Below are 20,115 nucleotides of genomic sequence, written 5' to 3'. Positions count from 1 at the left end.
CAACTCTCCAAAAGCAAAAGGAAACGCAAATGAAGGGCGGAAGAGAGGGCAGGTGCTCTAAACTGAAGAAGGAAAAAGAGGTCGGCCCTGTGAAATGGGCTGTAGGGTAAAGGAGCCTGGGCTGATGAGGGAAGAGCCGAGCACCCTTACAGCTTGTCTTTTCACCGACCCCGCGACAGCCCAGGCGTCTCCCACCCTCCAAATGAAGTTTTAAGACAACTCTTTAAAGGAGAGCGGACAAATCCTAGCGGTAGGTATAAAAGTCAGCGCCCTGACAGTAACAATGGCAAGCTCTTGACCACAGAGAAGAAAACAGCCACTTAAAAATGCTGTACATCACCAGGACATGGTTGGCACATGCACTGGGATTCAAAGGCAGGTGAGTCTCTGAGTTGGAGGCCAGCCTGATGTATAGAGCAAGTTCTAAGACAGCCAACACTACAGAAACAACCTTGCCTCAAACAAACAAACAAACAAAAACAAAAAAACAAAAAACAAAAAAGAGAATTACTAAAAATAACCATTTACCAAAGTCATTGAGTAAACATTTACTATTTGGGCTGGAGAGATGACTCAGTGGCTAAGAGCACTGGCCACTCTTTCAGAGGTCCCTGATTGTGATTCCCAGCAACCATGTGGTAGCTCACAACCATCTGTAATGGGAGCCGATGGCCTCTTCTGGCTTGCATGCAGATACAACATTCATATACATTAGATACATAGATAATTTTTTTTAAAAAGTTCAATACTTAAACATTTCAACTAAATTCTTCTCTCCCCCCCCCAACTGTATGAAAACAGTTAAAATGAAAACTGAAGAGGGAAGAGGCCAGGCATATTGCATAGTAGTACAGGCCTGCTTAGCGTGCAGGAGATTCTGGGCCTAGTTGCACACTTATTATATCATACTCACACACAAGTGTAAAGATTAAAAAAATAGGCTGAGCGGTGGTGGCACACCCTTTGCTTGCCTTTTAAGCCTGACTAGTCACAGGAGTTTGATCCTTGGGATCCATAAGGTGAAAGAACTGACTCCTGTAAGTTGTCCTCTGACCTTCACATGTGTGTTGTGGTTCATGTACACAAAATGAATAAATAGAAAAAATAATTTAAGTAGTAGGGCATGGTGACCTATGTCTGGTTACCCCAACAAGAATGTTTGTGAATTCTGATAAGCCTGGTCTAAATAGTGAGTTCTCAGCAAGCCAGAGCTAGAGTGAGACCATGTCGAAAAATAAAACCCAGTCTCTAATAAGAACCATCTCTATCTGTTGCATCTTTAAAAGGATGAAGTGCAATGAACAGCTATTGTTAATTTTTGATGTGGGAAATCTGTGAAAATATAAACTCTTAAAATTTGAGTTTTATCTTATTTTAAGAGTTTATATATCTTCACAGATTTCAAAGTTTTGCTTTAAAGGAAAACAAGAATGAACACTATATACCTCTTCCTCAAAGAAAAGGATCAATAGCATACTGATCTAAAAGCAAGCTGAAATTTTAACTGAGTTGTAGACTTTTACGTTAAAACCAACTAAAACTATGTTTCAATTATAGCTATAACTAAACATTACACTACTTGTAAGACACATTATTATATTTCAATAGTCTCATAAACAGTACTGCTTTTATTTTCAAAGTTATATTTTTAATCCCTTTATTTTACTAAGTAAAAATCATGAGCTCTTTTCCTACTGTTATGGGACAGGTGCGGTGGGGTGAGGTGGGGGGGGGGGGGCGGGGGGCGGGGCACGGTCTGCTTCTCCAGCTCTGCAGACCAGGCTGGCTGTATCTGCTGTTGGTGGGCTGGGATTAGAGCTGGGTGGCACAGTACCCAGGGCACTTTTCCTAATGTTCTCATTTGGACAAATAACAAAAACAAAAACAGAAACCAGAGGGAACCTGTTATTATCAACTTCCAAACAGAACTAAGATCTACTTAAAAAACAGATATAAAGTGTGAAATATTACCTATCCCACTATAGAAGATGTGTCCATGCGCCCTATAGTCTTTAATACTAATATTATTAGCTACACTCTTTACTAAAAACATAAACACAAAATCACACATGCACACACACACACACACAAATTTCATTGTCCTTTTCCCAAACACTCATATTTATAACAAAAATTAATAAGGTCTCTGCATGTAGCCAAGGACGGCCTTTAACTCAATCTTGTCTCAGCTACCCATAGCTGGCACTAGGTCAGGCTCATAACATTTTCCCCTCTTCCCTTTCCTTTTTTTTTTTTTTTTTTAACTTTTGAGACAGAGTATCTAGTTATATAGACCAGACTGGCCTTGAATTTACAGAGACCCACATGCCTTTGCCTACCCCCAGCTCATATTTCAACTGAAGACTAATCAAAGGGTTTTGCTTTTCTGATGCATTGTCTATGTAGCTCTGGCTGTCCTGGAATTCACTACATAGGCAATGCCAGCCTCAAACTTTCAAACCCACCTGGCTCTGCCTCCCAAGTGCCGGAATGGAAGCCTGTGAACCATGTCTGACTCAGAAGAGCAATCCAAAAGCACAGAACTTTGCGCGCGCGCGCGCACACACACACACACACACACACACACACACACACACACACACACACACCCCTACCTTTCTATATGGTATGCATACTTACACGCTATCTTACAAAGTAGCAACCGGTCTCTAAGAAGCCTTCTTTAATCCCTCCATGAATACATTCTATTTTTCTTTATCTAACAATTATATTATCATAAATATTCACTTATCTGTACATACATAATCTTTCTAGATGGCCAGCTTAAGAAGGGGGTAAATTATATAATTTCCTTATCACTAAATCCCTAGCACCGAATATAATAACAAGCATACAGTAGATAATAAATATTTGCAAAGGAAAGACAGAAATCACATAACTTTCAAAAAATCTGCATATAATTTTTTACTAAAAATGTTCAAAATAAAATGTATAAATTTTGATTACAATGTTTTTATTTCACATTATAATTCAGTATTTTGGTTATGGGGTAATTATAATGAATCAATCTATGTTCTATCCATTCAGTCTGAAGGTTCCTGGCCCTGATCTCAAATGTTTGAAAACCAGTATACTACATAGCCACTAAGCTAGACGTACCAAGTAAGCCCTTTTCTTTTGGTGCATTAGTACCGCTACAATGTACTGTGTAAGATTTCAAATAACCCAATTACTACCCAGTAAACTTATTTTTCTGATTACAGACCCATTCCTGACAGCAGACATCAAAGGTATTTTCCATGACGCCATTTAGAGCATTAGAAATATTTCCCAAGGACATGACGTAGGGGAGGAACAAGCACATCCTGCAGTCACAGTGAGCACAAGCTGTAGTTGGTTTCCTGTCCTAGGTGTCCCTGCTCCTAGGTCAGGTCACGGGGTAACCTGAGGAAACGCCCCTAGGTGTCAATCACTGAGAAGAGAGAAAGAATAAGTACATAGCTCCCACACAGTCTTTCTTTTTTTTCAGATTAATTTATGTGTGTATGCGTGCGTGTGTTTGTGTGTCCATGCATGTGCTGCCTACCATAAGCATACACATGGAGGTCAGAGGAAAACCTGTGGGAATCGGTTCTTCTTGCGCTATGCTGGTCCCAGGGACTGAACTCAGGTCATTAGACTTGGTGGCAGGTTACCACTGAGGCATCTCACCTTCAGGCCTAAGTGTCTTTGAAAAAAACTTCTGGTAAGGGTTTTGTGGAAAGGTGAAAATCAGTCATTCCTGATAATAACTATCCACACGTACTTATTTACAGCAGAGTAGAATGAAGGAAAGCTTTCTTCAAAGCAGATGTATAGAAAAGACCATGGCTCCAAGCAGATCCAGGAGCTGCCTAACAAAATTATCCCAAGGCGAGGAACACGGCTCAGCGGTAGAGCACTTGCCTAGCATGTGAAAGGCCTTGGACCAACCCCCTGCAAAACGGAAAAGACAGAGGAAATCCACTCCACTATCATTCTGCTTTCAAATATTAACAACTTCAAATAAGAACCTATTTTCTGTCTAACCCAATAAATAAAAGTAGTGGTTTTCCCCATTCAAATCATCTAATTATGAAATCCCTGCCTTCAGAATGTATAACATATAAATTAGGTAACTCAGGACCAGCAAGACAACTTAGCACATAAAGGCATTTGTCATCAAGCCAGACAGCCAGTGTTCCATATACGGTGGAATGCACACATTCAACACATACATAGAAAAACAGTATTTAAAAGTTATATAATTTAGCCAGCAGTGGTAGCACATTCCTTTAATCTCAGCACTCAAGAGGCAGAGGTAAGTGGATCTCTAGTGAGCTCGATTGAGGCCAGCCTGTTCTACAGAGAGAGTTCCAGGATAGCCAGGGCTACACAGAGAAACCTTGTCTTGAAAAGTCAAAAGTAAGTAAGTAAGTAAGTAAGTAAATAAATAAATAACTGTCTGTCATGTGATTGGAACAATATATCAATCTTGAGAAACTATCAAGGTGATATTTTATTGATAATTATTCATTTGCATATGATAAAGATCTTATTCAAAATCACATTGATAAGAAACAGCCTAAGAGATTAAAATGTGTTCATATAATTTCTAGTCCAAGCACAGAACTGATATGGACAACAGACATAGTTCAGTTAAAGAAGCCCTGAGCTCAATCCTTAGTAACACACTAACACACACACACACACACACACACACACACACACACACACCACACACACACACACACACACACACCATACAAAACCCATTTGAGATAATAGACATAATGCACTCTACAGAATTTAAATCTCCAGATCTAAAGACAAAGCAAGCCACTCTAAGTCTCTGTGTGTGAGCACAGTACTGGCGACCAGAGGCTCGGGTTGTTAGAATCCCTTGGATCTGGAGTTGTAGGAAGTTGTGAGCCACCTGATATGTGAGTTCTCCAACTACCAACAATTCGTTGACACACTAATGTGAAAGAAAAACAGCAGGGGCTTGGGAAGCAGATCTGACCTTCTCTCTTACTAACTTTTTTTTAAATTGTTTTTCAAGACAGGGTTTCTCTATGTAGCCCTGGCTGTCCTGGAACTCACTCTGTAGACCAGGCTGGCCTCAAACTCAGAAATTCGCCTGCCTCTGCCTCCCGAGTGCTGGGATTAAAGGCATGTGCCACCATGCCTGGCTTCTTACTGTTAATGCTGAGTTGCTTTTGTGTTTTCTGCTTATTTGTTTGATTTTGTTTTTGGTTTTTCTAGACATGGTTTCTCTATGTAGCCCTGGCTGTCCTGGAACTCAATCTGTAGACCAGGTTGGCTTCTTGAGTCCTGAGTACTGGGACTAAAGGTGTGTACCACCACCACCTGGCAAAGTAACTCTGGGGGGCAGGGAGGACATCATTTTCTAAATTTACAAAAATGGACAATACCAACTCTACAAGTATATTTTAAGAAAAATCTTTTTTAAAATTAATTCTATATACACAGTGCTCACATGTATTATATACAGACGTTTCTAATAACTGTTGGCAAACAATAGATGTTAAGACACCACTCCCATCTCAACCTTGAACTAACAAGGAGGCCAATCCTAGCATCTGGCACAGCTCCATCAAAAAGGTCTCTGTAGCCAAGCTTGGTAGAGAATGCCTGCAACCTCAGGGTCCCGGAGGCTGAAGCAGGAGGATTGTGATCTTTAAGGCCTGCTGGGACTATATACCACAAAATCCTATCCCCAGAACCTAAGCGTCAGACTGTAGGCAGCATGTGCAGTTCAATCCACAGACCCAGAGAATAAAGGGGCAAAGGGGACACACACACACACACACACACACACACACACAGAGAGAGACCCAAAATCCTTGAAGAACATATATTCTATTTTAAAAACTGAAGTATTAACTAATTATAAAAAAGGTGACGATGGAATCTTAATAGGGCTCTCAGTAGAGACTGCAGTTTCGGGCTGGGAAGTCCTAGCTAGGACTTTAAAGTCCTTCTTGCCACGCCTTTCTTGAGACAGGGCCATTCTCTGTAGGTCACAATGGCCTGGCTTTTGCTGATCCTCCTGCTCTAGCTTCCAGCTTGCTGGAATTACAGGCATCCCTTTCTCCTGAGACAGCAGAGAGGGCTAAAGAAAAGCAGTGCTCTTTAAGAGGATAAGCAGACAAGGAGTCAAAGTGGGGCTATGCAGACATAAGGTCCAGCTGAAGGACGGCCATAAAACAGCAGGGAAAAGTTCATCCGAGAGACAAAAGCAAATCAATTCATCTCTTGAGTCCTAGGCAAAAGTATACACAAAGGCAGAGAGGCAGAGAGCCCTGCTACCACGTGAGAAGATCTTCACAACTGCAGCATGGTACACGCACTGCAAGACAGTCTTGTTCTGGGGAATGACCTGTTTTCTTGGAAAGAAACTGCTATCATCTCTGTAATCATACAATGAGAAGAGGAATGAACTGCCTACGAATCTTGGACATACTAAATACAAAAGGAAAAAAATCAGGAAGTTAAGTAGTGAAGAAAAAGACCCAGGAGCTTCCCTAAAAGCAGGTAAAGTAACGGTCCCCAGTCTGGAATCTCTGATCCAGAGAGGATCTACCTCCTCTACTCCCTTTATGGTTACTCTGGCAACCATCTGCAAGCGCAAAGAGTCGTTATGGAAGAGACTGTAGCATATGGACGCTTCAGTCTATTGCGGGCTATGGACACATGCTTCTCCCTTAGGTCATGTCTCATTTAAGTCGCAACTCAAAAATACCAAATGGCATAACAGAGATATACCTACCAACTGTCAGGGATGACTCAAATCCATCTTTAATCAGACAGCTGAGACTCTATTTCTTCATGTAACTTTGCACTTCTACAGTGTAAAGTGTACTATTTCTTACACTGGGAAAAAGGGCAGGAAAGAACAATAGGCAAATTAATGAATTATATATAGTTTCATTTTCAAATTAGTCATTTGTTTCAAATGAAACATTCTACTTTGATTGAGGCCATTAGTACCTGATACCGAAAGAATAGAAATTTAAATGTTCAAAAATTATAAGGGCCCAGTCACTTTTATATGATAACCACTTATAACTAAAAATAATGTATATTAAATTAACACATTAGGTTCTTTACAAGAAAACATAAGAATTCTAATTCATTAATATGCTATTGTTCTGCCCAATTGTAGGCTACAGATGCCTAACAAAGACAACTAAACCCAAAGCTAAAAAGTATAGATATATTACTTCTTGTAAAGGAAATTAGGAGAAACTATGAATAACTTCTAAATTTCTTTAATATGTATCTTTTATGCCATTCTAATATTAATGTTAAAATGAACATTATCAATGTGTTAGTAGAAATGGGGAAAGAGAAAAATAAAGGACTAATGGACATACCCTATGCAATATTTCTAAAACCTTTAATGCGGTATGAAGAAAACTGTTGAAAATTCTTCTTTCAGAAGGGGGAATGCCGATCTTGTAGAGTTTCAAAAGATGTACCACAACTTCCTTAAAAAGTTCTACTATCTTGAGGAATAGTGGAGGTTCAAGTACTGACCACCAGTTTTCTGTTATTAAAGGGTGAACATGCAAATAAAATGATACAAAAATCAGAATTAAAAAAAACATACTAACTTTTCTTCTAGAGCAGTGGTTTTTAACCCTTTGAACATTTCAGGAAGATGAACATAGCAATACTTTATATAACATCTCTAGGGCTTATAGATAACTTTCCTCACTACCAAGATAAAGGATATTGTTCTTAGAAATCTCTCGAAAGTAAAAATAAAGTATGAAAGGCTTACTAAATTCACATTCTTGGTATCATTAATTATATTTAAATTCATAAGTTATAGTTAAAATTCATTACTACACTTAATATAAAAATCAGTTATTAAGCTGTTTTAGCAATCAATTATTTTTCAACAAAATATACCTTAAAAATCCAAATATTTAAAAATCTAGGTTTTACTATTCAACTTAACATATAAAACTGAAATATTGTGAAGCAATGTATTTACAGATCTGAAGCACTCTGGGAAATCAAAACTAGAGAGGTAATAATGCAGCTGTAACCTGTACTGTCTTCTTCCTGTTTCTTACTTAGAGTTTCTAACTCCAGATACCTGAGCCAATGACCCCGTCTACACTGGGAGCAGCGTGTGGCTTTACCTGTCCACACTGGCTCACTCCTTCAGTCCCAGCAACCCATCCCTGACTTCCTGCTCTTTTCACTTTCATCCTTGAAGTTCTTGTGTGATTTTATTACTTCAATATATTTCAGTTCCACATGCCTAGCACACACCCTGAGAAAGCAAAAAACTGGATTAAGCATAGGAAGCCCAAGACCCAGAGCAAAATAGAGACTGAACTGTGAATTCAGGAATCTTGTGAATAAGCAGAGATAAAAACAAAAGGCAATTAATTAGCAAGGGAAGGAACTAGAGGGAAAGCGGGTTGATACTGGGGCCCAGGGTGATGGAAACCAATGTTGTTCAGTTTCAATGGCTCTTCTTAGTTCTTTAACAGCAAAATCACTCAAGGCAACAAGGGAGAAAAATATGGGTAAGTTTTCAATTTTTCTCTTATTTTCTGTGTGTTATGTTGGATTAAAACTGTTTAACATGATTTGCCTTCAGCAACTCTAATAATTAGAATTAAACACCCAATAAAAGCCAGTAAAAGAGAAAATTCTGTCTCATCAAGAATAAGCAAGGCAGGAAAATTTCAAACAGCAAAATAAATAAATAAATAAATAAATAAATACTCATTAACACTGTCATTTAAAGAGAAAGAAAACATTGCACAAGAAAAATACTAAAATTCTTACCAAGTACTTTCAGTGGTGCCTTTTCTAGGTTCACAAGAGCTGTACCAAAGGGGATTGCTATTGTTGTGAAATTGTTGCAGTCACTCATCAGGGGACACTCTGGCAGGGTAAGATAAAACCTCAGAGCTTCAACATCAGGTAGGGAACTAGTCAGTTTAGGGATTAGATTCTTTTCCAAACTAGCTGCCACCTATATTTTGACAAAAAGCAAAACCTACTTCATTTAAAATGAATGCACTTCACAGAGATGCACACACACATATGCACACATAAGAGAGAAAAAAGGAAATCAAGAACTATGACAAACATGAAATGAGTGAAACATAAAATGGACATCTTTCAGTGATGTATGTTGGAACGCAATAAAAACAGTTGCCTAAGCATTGCGAAGAAATTTCAAACAACTTTATTTAATAATCATTTAAACTATCACAATGGCTAAATAAAGCTATTAACAGACCCAAATCAGTAAAGTATTTAGAGTCTGCTACAAACATCTGAAAAGATTTATGCCTCTTTAATATCTAAACTTGTAGTTTAGCTTTAAAATAAAACTTTTACTTTTGTTTTGTTTTGTTGGTTTTGAGACAGGGTTTCTTTGTGTACCCCTGGCTGTCTTGGAGCTCACTCTGTAGACCAGGCTGGCCTCGAACTCACAGAGATCTGCTTTTGCCTCTGCCTCCTGAGTGCTGGCATCAAAGGCGTGTGCTACTGCACCTGGCATTAAATCTTTTTTTTTAAGATTTATTTATTATATGTAAGTACACTGTAGCTGTCTTCAGACACTCCAGAAGAGGGCGTCAGATCTTGTTACAGATGGTTGTGAGCCACCATGTGGTTGCTGGGATTTGAACTCCGGACCTTCGGAAGATCAGTCAGTGCCTCTTACCCACTGAGCCATCTCACCAGCCCCCCCCCCTTTAAAAAATTTATTATTATATGTAAGTACAATGTAGCTGACTTCAGATGCACTAGCAGAGGACATCAGATCTCATTATAGGTGGTTGTGAGCCACCATGTGGTTGCTGGGATTTGAACTCATGACCTTCGGAAGAGCAAGTCAGTGAGTGCTCTTACCCACTGAGTCATCTCGCCAGCCCCATTAAATTTTTTATTATGAAGTATAATATAAATCCATAAAACACAACGTTAATTAATTAGGCTGCAAACATAAAATACTATGTAAAAATCCAGCAGCTAAATAGTAAATATACAAGCACTTAAAAACAAACCTGCTGAGATATCTGAGGATGATCAGGTTGTATAAGTTTGTGGAATAAGAGTCTAGCAGCGTTCATATCAACCCCTGAAAATCTGGTACCTGTTCTATAGTGATCGTCATTGCTAAAAATGGAAAAGAGAGGGAGAGTCATTTTCTGCAGAGCTGTAGCCACTCAGCAGTCCCCAGGCTCCAGTATTATAACCCCATGCCTGCTCAGACAAGTAACTTAATAAACTCAGTAGGCACCACACAGACACAGAGGGCATGAAAGTAAGAGAGGCTGAGTGGGGAGGAGGTACGAGAGAGCAATGAGGGGTTGTCTCATCAAAGTACACTATACATATGTACAAACTTGCCGACTGTTACAAGTATGTAGTAATTAGTTCTTTAATACATCACTCAAGTTTGAAAGGTTCAGTCAATCAAGGAACTGCCACTTACCTAATAGCCAGAAAACTTCCATTTAGGCAGCCAGATGAAGAAAATGTTCCATCTATCTCACTAAAAATAAAATAAATGATATATATTACTACTTGCCTTTTGTTTTTAATAAAGATTTAAATGACAATTTAGGCCTGGATATGGTGGCATATAAGCAGAATCTGATCATTTGAGAAGCTGAGGCAGGAGAATCTACAGCTTAAGGCCAACCTATGCTACAGAGTTATGACTGTTATTTTTTTTTTTAATGGGGCCAGCGATGACTTAGTGACTGCTTGCTCTGTAAGCGGGACTCAAGCCCAACCCCCTACGACCGATGAGTGGCAGTGTGAGCTTATAAGACCAGAACTAGGGAAGCAGAGACAAGAAGATCCCCAAGACCCTTGTAGTCCAGCAATCTCCAGGTTTAGTAAAGAACTTGATCTTTAAAATTAAATAAACATAATAATAATTAAATTAAATATATTAAATAAATATAGTATACAATAAAAATTAAATATAAAGACTGATTATACAATACTAGATAAAGGTATTAACTATTTGACTTAAGCTTAAATGCATTCATCTTCAGCAGCCAAGTTGGCTCAGTTGATAAAGTGCCTGGTGCAGGAAGGAACATGAAGAAATGACCTTGGATTCCCCAGGACCCACATGAAACGCTGGGTGTGGGACGTACTTGTAACTTTGGTGGTGGTGGATGGGGGAGGGTGGGTGGAAGGCCCAAGATCATCTCTCAAAACCTACAATGCTCAGGGATGGGAGGAACAGTCAGCATAGACCCACCGTTTCCACATGCACACAGAAGTAAATGCACATCTGCAGACATCTGTGCACACACCCACCACCCTCCACCACAAAAGGACAATTCAAGGAAATGAAGAACTAGATTCCTTCCTTCCTCCCTTCCATCCATCCACCTATCTATCAAAGTCTCACTATGTAGCCTTGCCTGGCCTAGACTTTGTTCTGTAGACGGTGTTGTCCCTGAACTCATAGAGAACCACCTGGTTCTGACTCAGTGCTGGGATTAAAGGCATGCACCACTAAACCAAGCTCCATCTTCAAATAATCTTTATGTAAGTGGAAGAGAATGAATTTTCAAAAGTTGTCTTCTGACTGCCACATGTGTACAACAGCCTATGTGCAGTACATACATATATGCAAAATACATAAATATTAATTTTTGAAAAAAGGAGCATTAAAGCAACAAAGGAACACAGTTTAAACAGAATCTGAAAACGGCTGCTCCACATTGTGCCATGTCATCAGCTAGGGTTTTTTCCTGTCTGAAAGGACTAGAGCTTTAAGATCTTAAAAACATGGAAACTCTAAGTACTTAACATTTTTATATATAAACCATCAAGAAAATGACAGTCAATGAAATATTGAAATGAAATTTCTTCACAGGGCTATGTATAAGTAGACTGTTTCCCATACTTGGCTATCTCCACAGGGAACCTTCCAGAGGGGTAGCTGAGCCATTTCTGAATCAGAGCTTCGTTCACTGTCCAGATCTGCTTGGAAGGGTCGGAGCATCTAAAGTCATCTGGAGGTCCACAGTTCTAAACGTTAAAGTGAAAGAGATCGGTCAGAGGAAGAGATGGCGCTTACAATACCAAGTTAAGAACCACGATGATCTATCTGTTTGGTTTTGTTGAAGACAGAAGTCAATTTTTCCTAACTACCAGAAACAAAAACTTAGCAGATAGCTTTGAGAAAAAATATTTTTTTGTACATTTGAGTAGGAAAACAAATTTGGACAGTTGACCTATAACATATAAAAGAGGGAGATAAATTTCTAAAATTACTCCAACTTATCTGAACTAATTATGTATATGATTAGTTAGTACCTGAGGACTAGAGTAATGTGAAAAGCTTTGATCTCCACCTGAGAAAATTCTTTTGACACAGAAATAGTCTTCAGAACCTACAATAAAAATAATATGTAAAGTATTAGATTGTAAGATTCATATTACATTTTCTAGATTATCAAACTTGCCATGGGGTTTGTATAATCAGGCCTCCTTCCCTTCATCCCAGAAACAGGTAGGAATAAGTAGCCTGACTCCCCAGGATGAGCTGACCAAACGTGAACATGAGAGAGTTCCGCAAGCCTAGGCACCATTGGCAAGTTTGTGAGCCTTTGCTCTACCACAGACATTTGAGGCATGGGACTCTTTCACTTTAACGTTTAGAACTGTGGACCTCTAGATGACTTTAGATGCTCTCCCTTCCAAGCAGATCTGGACAGTGAACGAAGCTCTGATTCAGAAATGGCTCAGCTACCCCTCTGGAAGGTTCCCTGTGGAGATAGCCAAGTATGGGAAACATACTAACCCCCTCCCCACCACCACACACACACACACAACACTGTTTTCTAATCTGTATCTCACATTTTGGTTTAAACATAGTATGAAATAGTGATTACTATTATAAAAGATGAAAAGAAAATAAACTTAAAGTGGGCACACCTGCAATTCCAGCATTTGGTGGGCAGAGAGAGAACTGCAGAGTCAGAGGCCGTCCTGGGTTACACATCAAGACTCACTCACCTCAAAACAGCAAACAGAAAAAGTCATTTTTAAAAAGAATATGGAAGCCGGGCGTGGTGGCGCACGCCTTTAATCCCAGCACTTGGGAGGCAGAGGCAGGTGGATTTCTGAGTTCGAGGCCAGCCTGGTCTACAAAGTGAGTTCCAGGACAGCCAGGGCTATAGAGAAACCCTGTCTAGAAAAACCAAAAAAAAAAAAAAAAAAAAAAAAAAACAAACCATGGAAAAGTTCAAATAATTGAGTAAAGACTTCATAACTCTGCCTCCCATTTATACTGTCCTGCCTTCACTGTAGTTACTGGTGTATGTAAGTATGCTTGGCTTGACTTTTTGGTTATTAAACCTTGGTATGCTACCTACTTTTTCAGAGAAAGAAAAATTGTTTTAATTTCCTTGATTACTCCCTTACAACTAAGTAAAACATCATTAAAAAAATCCTCAGTGAGAAATCAGATATGTAACAGTAAAATACAATTATAGTTTTGCTGTTGCCATTTTGGTTTTCAAGAGAGGGTTTCTCTGTGTAACCCTGGCTGTCCTGGAACTCTGTAGACCAGGCTGGCTTCCAACTCAGAGATCCATCTGCCTTCCTGAGTTCAGAGACTAAAGGCATGCACTGCCACCACTGGCTTAAATATTGAGTTTTCATTTTTCTGTGCATCTGTGTGTAGCCCATGTGTGTTGTGTGTGGTGCAGAAGACCATCAGGTTTCCTGAAGCTGGAGAACAGCAGCAGACTCGGGTGCTGAGCTGGGTCCTGAGAACTAGCAACGTACCGGGTACTCTCAGCTGCTGAGTCACTCCTCGACCCACCATGAAGTAAGGTTCGTCTGGCTTAGACTACCATGATTTAAGAGTTCAAAGGTTTTCTTTCCAAAAATCAGAAGATGTAACTAACTCTCAGTAGTAGACGACCCTTTCTACCTGCTCAGCCTGCTTTCTCATGGAACCCAGGGCCATCAGCCCAGGGATGGCTCCACCCACAATGGTCTGGGCCTGCCCCCAACTGAACACTAATTAAGAAAATGCCCTGAAGGGCTTGCCTTACACTTTTATCTCTTGGAGGCACTTCCTCAACTGAGGACCCTTCCCTCTTTGAAGACTCCAGCTTGTGGTGCCAAAGTGACACAAAACCAGCCAGTACATTTGCTTAAATGACTATAAAGTTTTAGTTTTGCAAACTGAAAAGAGATCCACAGAGTGCTACAAAACAATGTGATAACACAACTCCTTAATTTTAAAACAATTCAATTAGGAAATCTTGTTTTATGTACTGACATCAGTTCAAATCACCCTTTTCACTGGAACCCGAGTTTCTGTATGACCCGAGTTTCTTTTTCTTTTTCTTTTCTTTTTTTTTTCCCTTCTTCGAGACAGGGCTTTTCTGTGTAGCCCTGGTGGTCCCCGAACTCAGAAATCCACCTGCCTCTGCCTCCCAAGTGCTGGGATTAAAGGTGTGTGCAGCCACTGCCCGGCCAGAATTTCTCTGCATGTATAGATGTAGATAACATACACACATGCCTTTGGGGTCTTACCATGAGTCCAGGATAGATAAACTCAATATTCCTCCTCTTAGCACTATACTCCTAATCTGTTACTTTACTAACAGTTCATGTAAACACAGAAGACCAGCATTTTAATAAGAGCTGTAATATATGTAGCACACGTTAAATACAGTAGCACTTACCAATATCTTGTGGACACTGTCCATTATAAGAAAACCAGTTTCCTTTTACAGTGAAAGGGCTTTTTCTGTTGCTGGTTGAACCAGTTCCCAACTGCCCATTACCACCAAGACCAAAGGAGTAAATTCGTCCTGAAGAAGGAACAAATGCAGAGGTATGCTGCCTAGAATAAAATGACAGAAAACTTCTGACTTAAGGTTAAATTCCAAAGAATTAAAGTACAAATTAACCAACACGATCCTCTTAAAAATAAACCAGGGTTGGGAAAATGGCTGGGGGGAAATGAGTGTCTGCACCATCATCCAGCACCAGGAACTGGCCAGAGCACCCAGAATCCTGTCGACAGCCAGGTAGGAATGGCAGAGTGCCTGTGAATGCAGCATGGGGGTAGGAACGTCACGCTGATCCTGAGAGCTTTAGCTACCGCCAGTTTTGCTGAAATACTGAACTTCCTTCCAGCCCACTGCAGCCCCCGTCTCAGGGCAATGCAGCACTGAGTGACAGAGAGGAGGATACCCAATGTCCTGTTTTGGCCTCTAAATATGCACACACACACACACACACACACACACACACACACACACACACTTAATAAAAATCACAAATCATCTTAACAGGTCCACGAAGAGCAACTAGGAATAGGCTGGGATATCCCTCAAAGACAGAGTGCTTGCTATCACAGATAAGACCCTGGGACCAATCGATAGCACTGAAAATAAACAAGACATAAACTAGAAATTGTTTGATAAAGATTACCTACAAAAATAGCTGGGCACAGTGGTGCACACTTTTGATGCCAGCACATAAGAGGCAGAGACAGACAGATCCCAGCCTGGTCTATATAGAGTTATAGGATAGCCAGAGCTATAAGGAGGAACCCTGTTTAAAAAAACAAAAACAGCTGGGCGGTGGTGGTGCACGCCTTTAATCCCAGCACTTGGGAGGCAAAGGCAGGCAGGATTTCTGAGTTCAAGGCCAGCCTGGTCTACAAAGTGAGTTCCAGGACAGCCAGGGATATACAGAGAAACCCTGTATCGAAAAACCAAAACCAAAACCAAAAACAGACCAAACAAAAACAAAAACCTACAAAAATCTATGACTGACATACTACTTAAATGTGAAATACTGAGTTTTCCAACAAAGAAACAAAACATGCCTGATTATCAGTACTTTAATGATTAGACTAGCATACTAGCCAACACATTAAGACAACTATATACATGGTTTGCACAACTAACAGAAAGAAAGCCACAGATACACCTATGAACATAAATAATTTATCAATAAAAGTTTAATGAGGTGGACTGGAGAGATGGCTCAGTGATTAAGAGCACACTGCTCTTCCGAAGGTCCTAAGTTCAAATCCCAGGAATCACATGATCACTCACAACCACTGTAATGAGATCTGATTCCCTCTTCTGGAGTGTCTGAAGACAGCTACAGTGTACTTACATATAATGAATAAGTAAATCTTAAAAAAAAAGTTTAATGTGACAGCACTTTTAAGAAGCGATATAAATACATAATTTATAGCAACTGTGTCATCACAAAGCAAGGAGGTCAAGTTTTCAAAAAAGGAACTGGACAGTAGATTCTGGGAAAACAGATAAGTAGTAAGTACTGAGAATCTGTCTCTCATCTGGGTAAGGACTGTACTGGCAGAATCTGATACAATTATTATTGTTTGCCTTAAATTGCCAAGTCTGGTGATACAAGTCTTTAGTATTACCATTTGGGAGGCAGAGGTCTGGTTAACTCAATACAGAGTTCCAGGACAGACAGAGAGCAACAGAGAGCCTGACTTAAAACAAAACAACTTTTAAAAGTATCTAATCAACTACAGACTAGATTGACTTAGAAAGATAATTCAAACTACTAAAATCAGGAGAGAAAGTGGAAACTTAGGCATGGTGGCACTTGTGTACTGCCAGCACCAGGGAGCAGGGGTCTGTTTTAGCCAGTTAGAGGCACCTTGTGAGACATTCTCAAAACAAACTGAATTCAACAGCATACTAAGATGGTATGTTGGTATGATTATTTTCAGGTAATGCAGGGTGGCCCAGAATACAGTTGCACACATCTAATTAAAACAAATTCCCATCTCAGTAGGGGGGGGGGGTAGGGGGGATGCCAGGGCCAAGAAGTGGGATTGGGTGGGTAGGGGAGTGTGGGGGGGGGCTAGGGGACTTTTGGGATAGCATTGGAAATGTAAATGAAGAAAATATCTAATTAAAAAAATAAATTAATTTTAAAAAAAAGAAAAAGAAAAGAAAAACAAAACAACAACAAAAAAAACCAAACCAAATTCCCAAAGACATGATCATCCAATCTGATACAGAAGAGAATAATCTAATGAACTTTGTAGTAGGTTTGCCCTAACGCTGCTTGTCCCCCCAATGGACTTTTAGGATTCCAGGGCTTGGGACCAGGAGGAGGGAAAGGGAAAGAAGATCTGCCATGCCAGGAGAGTGTGGAGGGGAGAGAACAGAAAAACAAGACTGGTGGGCTCATACTTCAGGACTTTAAGTAGCTAAAGCTGTATGTAGTGCGTGCACTCAAATCAATGGCCCAAAATTAAGTCCTAGATTTTAAGACCAAATGCTTCTCAACAATACATCAAAAATCATTCTGCATAAAAAGGAAACTCTTATATACAAAGAAAGCTGCTAAGACTGTCTGTCCACACACAGAAGAGTGAAGCTGGACCTTTGCTGACTTACTGAATACAAGAATTAACCTTAGCACTTTCAAGACCGACACATGAAGACTGTTGTTCCAAGTCCAAGTTGGCTACACGATGAGTCCCAAACCAGCCTCAGCTACAAAATGAAATGTCGCAAAAACAAAGGCTGGGGATGCAGTTCGTTGGCAAAGCACTTTTCTAATATGCATGATGCCCTGGTTCAATCCTCCAAATTGGGAAAAAAAAATCAAAACAGGTCAAAATCCAAATCTAAACGCTAAACCTATAAAAATTCTTGGAAGAAAAAAGACCAAAGGATAAAACACATTGGATTTGGGCAATATTTCCTCAGTTATAATAGTCACAGGCAACAAATTAGAATTCATGAAATTTAAATGTGTATGTCTACCTAAAAACACTATTAGCCAGATAGATTCATACCATTAATCACACCCTAGGTATTAGGAAATCCGAGAGGGCTGGGGACCATTTATGTCAAGGCCTTTGGGGCCAACCTTGGCAACACAGTGAGCTGCTCTCTCCTTATGTGTGTGTGTGTGTAAGCAAGAGGACAAGCTCAGGGACCACCTCTGACCCAGGGTCTCTCACTGGCCCGGAGCTCACCAATTAGGCTAGATTGGCTGGTCAGCAAATCCTAAGAATTCTACTGTCTCTGTCCCACCAATGTCAGACTTACAAGCATGTGTCACCATGCCTGGCATTTTATATGTGATGACGTAATTGAATTCAGGTCCTAGTGCTAGCAAGGCAAGAACTTACTAACAAGTATCTGACCCCACCCCACCCCCCATCCCGTTACAGGACCCCATTTATTTCTCTCTTCCTTTTTTTCCAGACAGGGTTTCTCCGTGTAATAAAGCCTTGGCTGTCCTGTATTCACTTTGTAGATCAGGATGGCCTCAAACTCAGAGATCTCCCTGCCTCTGTCTCCCAAGGACTGGGATTAAAGGGATATGCCATCATGCCAGCTAAATAAATGTTTACCTTTTTATTTTATGTATACAAGTGCTTTGCGGTACACAGACATGCCTGGTATCCACAGAAGCCAGAAAAGGGTGTTGGATCCCTTGCAACTGGAGATATAGATGGTTGTGAGACAACATACATGCTGGGAACAGGACTCGGGTGGGTTCCCTGGAAGAGCGGCCAGTAACTGCTGAGCCATTTCTCTAGTCCCCCAGGATCCCATTGTTAAAATAATTGTGTTTAGTCTGCATGTGGATCTGGCACACATGGACAGTGATCAAGGAAGCCAAAAGGTGCAACAACATCCGTACAGCTGGAGTTACAGACAGCAAAGACCTGGCGTGTGGCTGCTGGGATTCAAATCCAGGCCCTCAGTATTCTAACTCTCTGAGCCACGTCTCCAGCCTTCCCAACTGACATTTGTTATAAACAACTTTTTCATCCACACGCAGAATCATATTTTGCACTTAGAATTATATTATAAGGTAAATCAATGCTAGCTACTTATTTGAGAACATTTCTTGCAAAACTGCTTTAGAAAACACACTGCATTTAGAAGTCTTCCAAAAGCAACTACATGATCAAAAGTCAAAGCCCCAAATTGAGCCAAATGGCAGCCTCGGCTGGTTTTACAGTCTGCCTGGGGATTGTTTTCACCCAGATTTTGGTTTTAGAAGACAGCTCAGTATTTAAGAAGACAGTATTTTTTAATGCTGGTAATGAAACATTTCTTTATGTAAGAAGGTTCATGAGGCAGCACCCACAGGATTAAGGTAACTCATGAGGCAGTAGAAGGCCCACTCCTCCTTGAAGATGTGTAAATGGTTCACACTTCCGTACATACATACATGATAGGATGGCTAGCTGGTAAGAGGAGAAAGCGGTGTTGGCAAATACTTAAAAATGATGCCATTATAATGGAGAATGACCTCTTCTCTAAGAAACTGAAACAGAATCACCAGGAACAGCTGTTACTCCTCAGCAGCCAACCAGACACTCAGAACTACTTCACCTCAGCCTACCAGAACCCTAAGACAATTTATTATACAATCCTTTAAAAGGTGTGAATTTTTTCCTTAGGGTGGGGGGTAGGTGGTTTGTTACAGATTCTCCCTATTATGGCAAGAATTAGAAGTGTGTGTTACCATCCTCAGCAGCTCAACAAGCAGTCTAGAGAGCAAAGTCCTCTCTTCTTTACCACAGCTTACCTTCCACAAGCGACCTGAGTAACAATGCTTCCCATGAGTTCAAAAACTTTCCTGGGATTTATCTCATGACTGGTAGAATTATGACCCAGCTGGCCATAGCCCCCAGCTCCAAAGGTAAACACTCCACCTTCCTGGAAAACAACAAGCAAACAGAACAATTAACTTATGAGAAGCTCAACAACAAGTAAACTAATGTTTACAAAATGAGTTCACTTTTGACACAGACTCAGTGTTTTCTTTCCTATCTTTGAAATTAGATGATGGCTAACTAACGAAGATAAAATAATTTCATGTTTGATAGACGATAAGGTTCCACCTACAGCTCAGTCTACACCCGCATATCTTCTTCTACTTTTGTTCTGTTTCCGAGACAGGGTTTCTCTGTGTAGCCCAGGCTGTCCTGGAACTCATTCTGTAGTCCAGGCTGGCCTTGAACTCAAGAGATCTGCCTGCCTCTGCCTCCTGAGTACTGGGATTAAAGGCGTGTGCCACTGGCAAACCGTCTTAGTGTGGACGTGCATGCTG

The 20,115-nt window shown here is 40.2% G+C and overlaps 1 protein-coding gene across 13 annotated transcripts in view; it reads right to left on the bottom strand.

Moving 5' to 3' along the window:
* The window catches only part of Herc4 (hect domain and RLD 4), a 74,131-nt gene that overhangs the window by 19,826 nt on the left and 34,190 nt on the right, over positions 1-20,115 (bottom strand). For 9 of the 13 annotated variants that reach the window (XR_380431.4, XR_003948784.1, XM_006513988.4 and 6 more), the window contains 8 exons: positions 19,591-19,721; positions 14,715-14,875; positions 12,328-12,404; positions 11,915-12,039; positions 10,478-10,537; positions 10,047-10,158; positions 8,815-9,004; positions 7,380-7,552 (listed from right to left, as the gene is read on the bottom strand). Coding sequence is in view for 9 of the 13 variants with exons in the window: in XM_006513988.4 (XP_006514051.1) it covers positions 7,380-7,552; positions 8,815-9,004; positions 10,047-10,158; positions 10,478-10,537; positions 11,915-12,039; positions 12,328-12,404; positions 14,715-14,875; positions 19,591-19,721 (1,029 nt within the window). In the remaining 4 variants the exon portion in view is untranslated. Of the gene's footprint in view, positions 1-6,772; positions 6,877-7,379; positions 7,553-8,814; positions 9,005-10,046; positions 10,159-10,477; positions 10,538-11,914; positions 12,040-12,327; positions 12,405-14,714; positions 14,876-19,590; positions 19,722-20,115 lie in introns of all 13 variants that reach the window. The other 4 variants (NM_001359484.1, XM_006513986.4, XR_003948785.1 and 1 more) reach the window with 3 other exon arrangements.

This window comes from Mus musculus, chromosome 10, assembly GCF_000001635.26.
Source record: "Mus musculus strain C57BL/6J chromosome 10, GRCm38.p6 C57BL/6J".
In the NCBI taxonomy this organism is placed as follows: Eukaryota; Metazoa; Chordata; class Mammalia; order Rodentia; family Muridae; genus Mus; species Mus musculus.
Note: the sequence above shows the minus strand (reverse complement) of the source record. Positions and strands in the feature narration are given on the sequence as shown.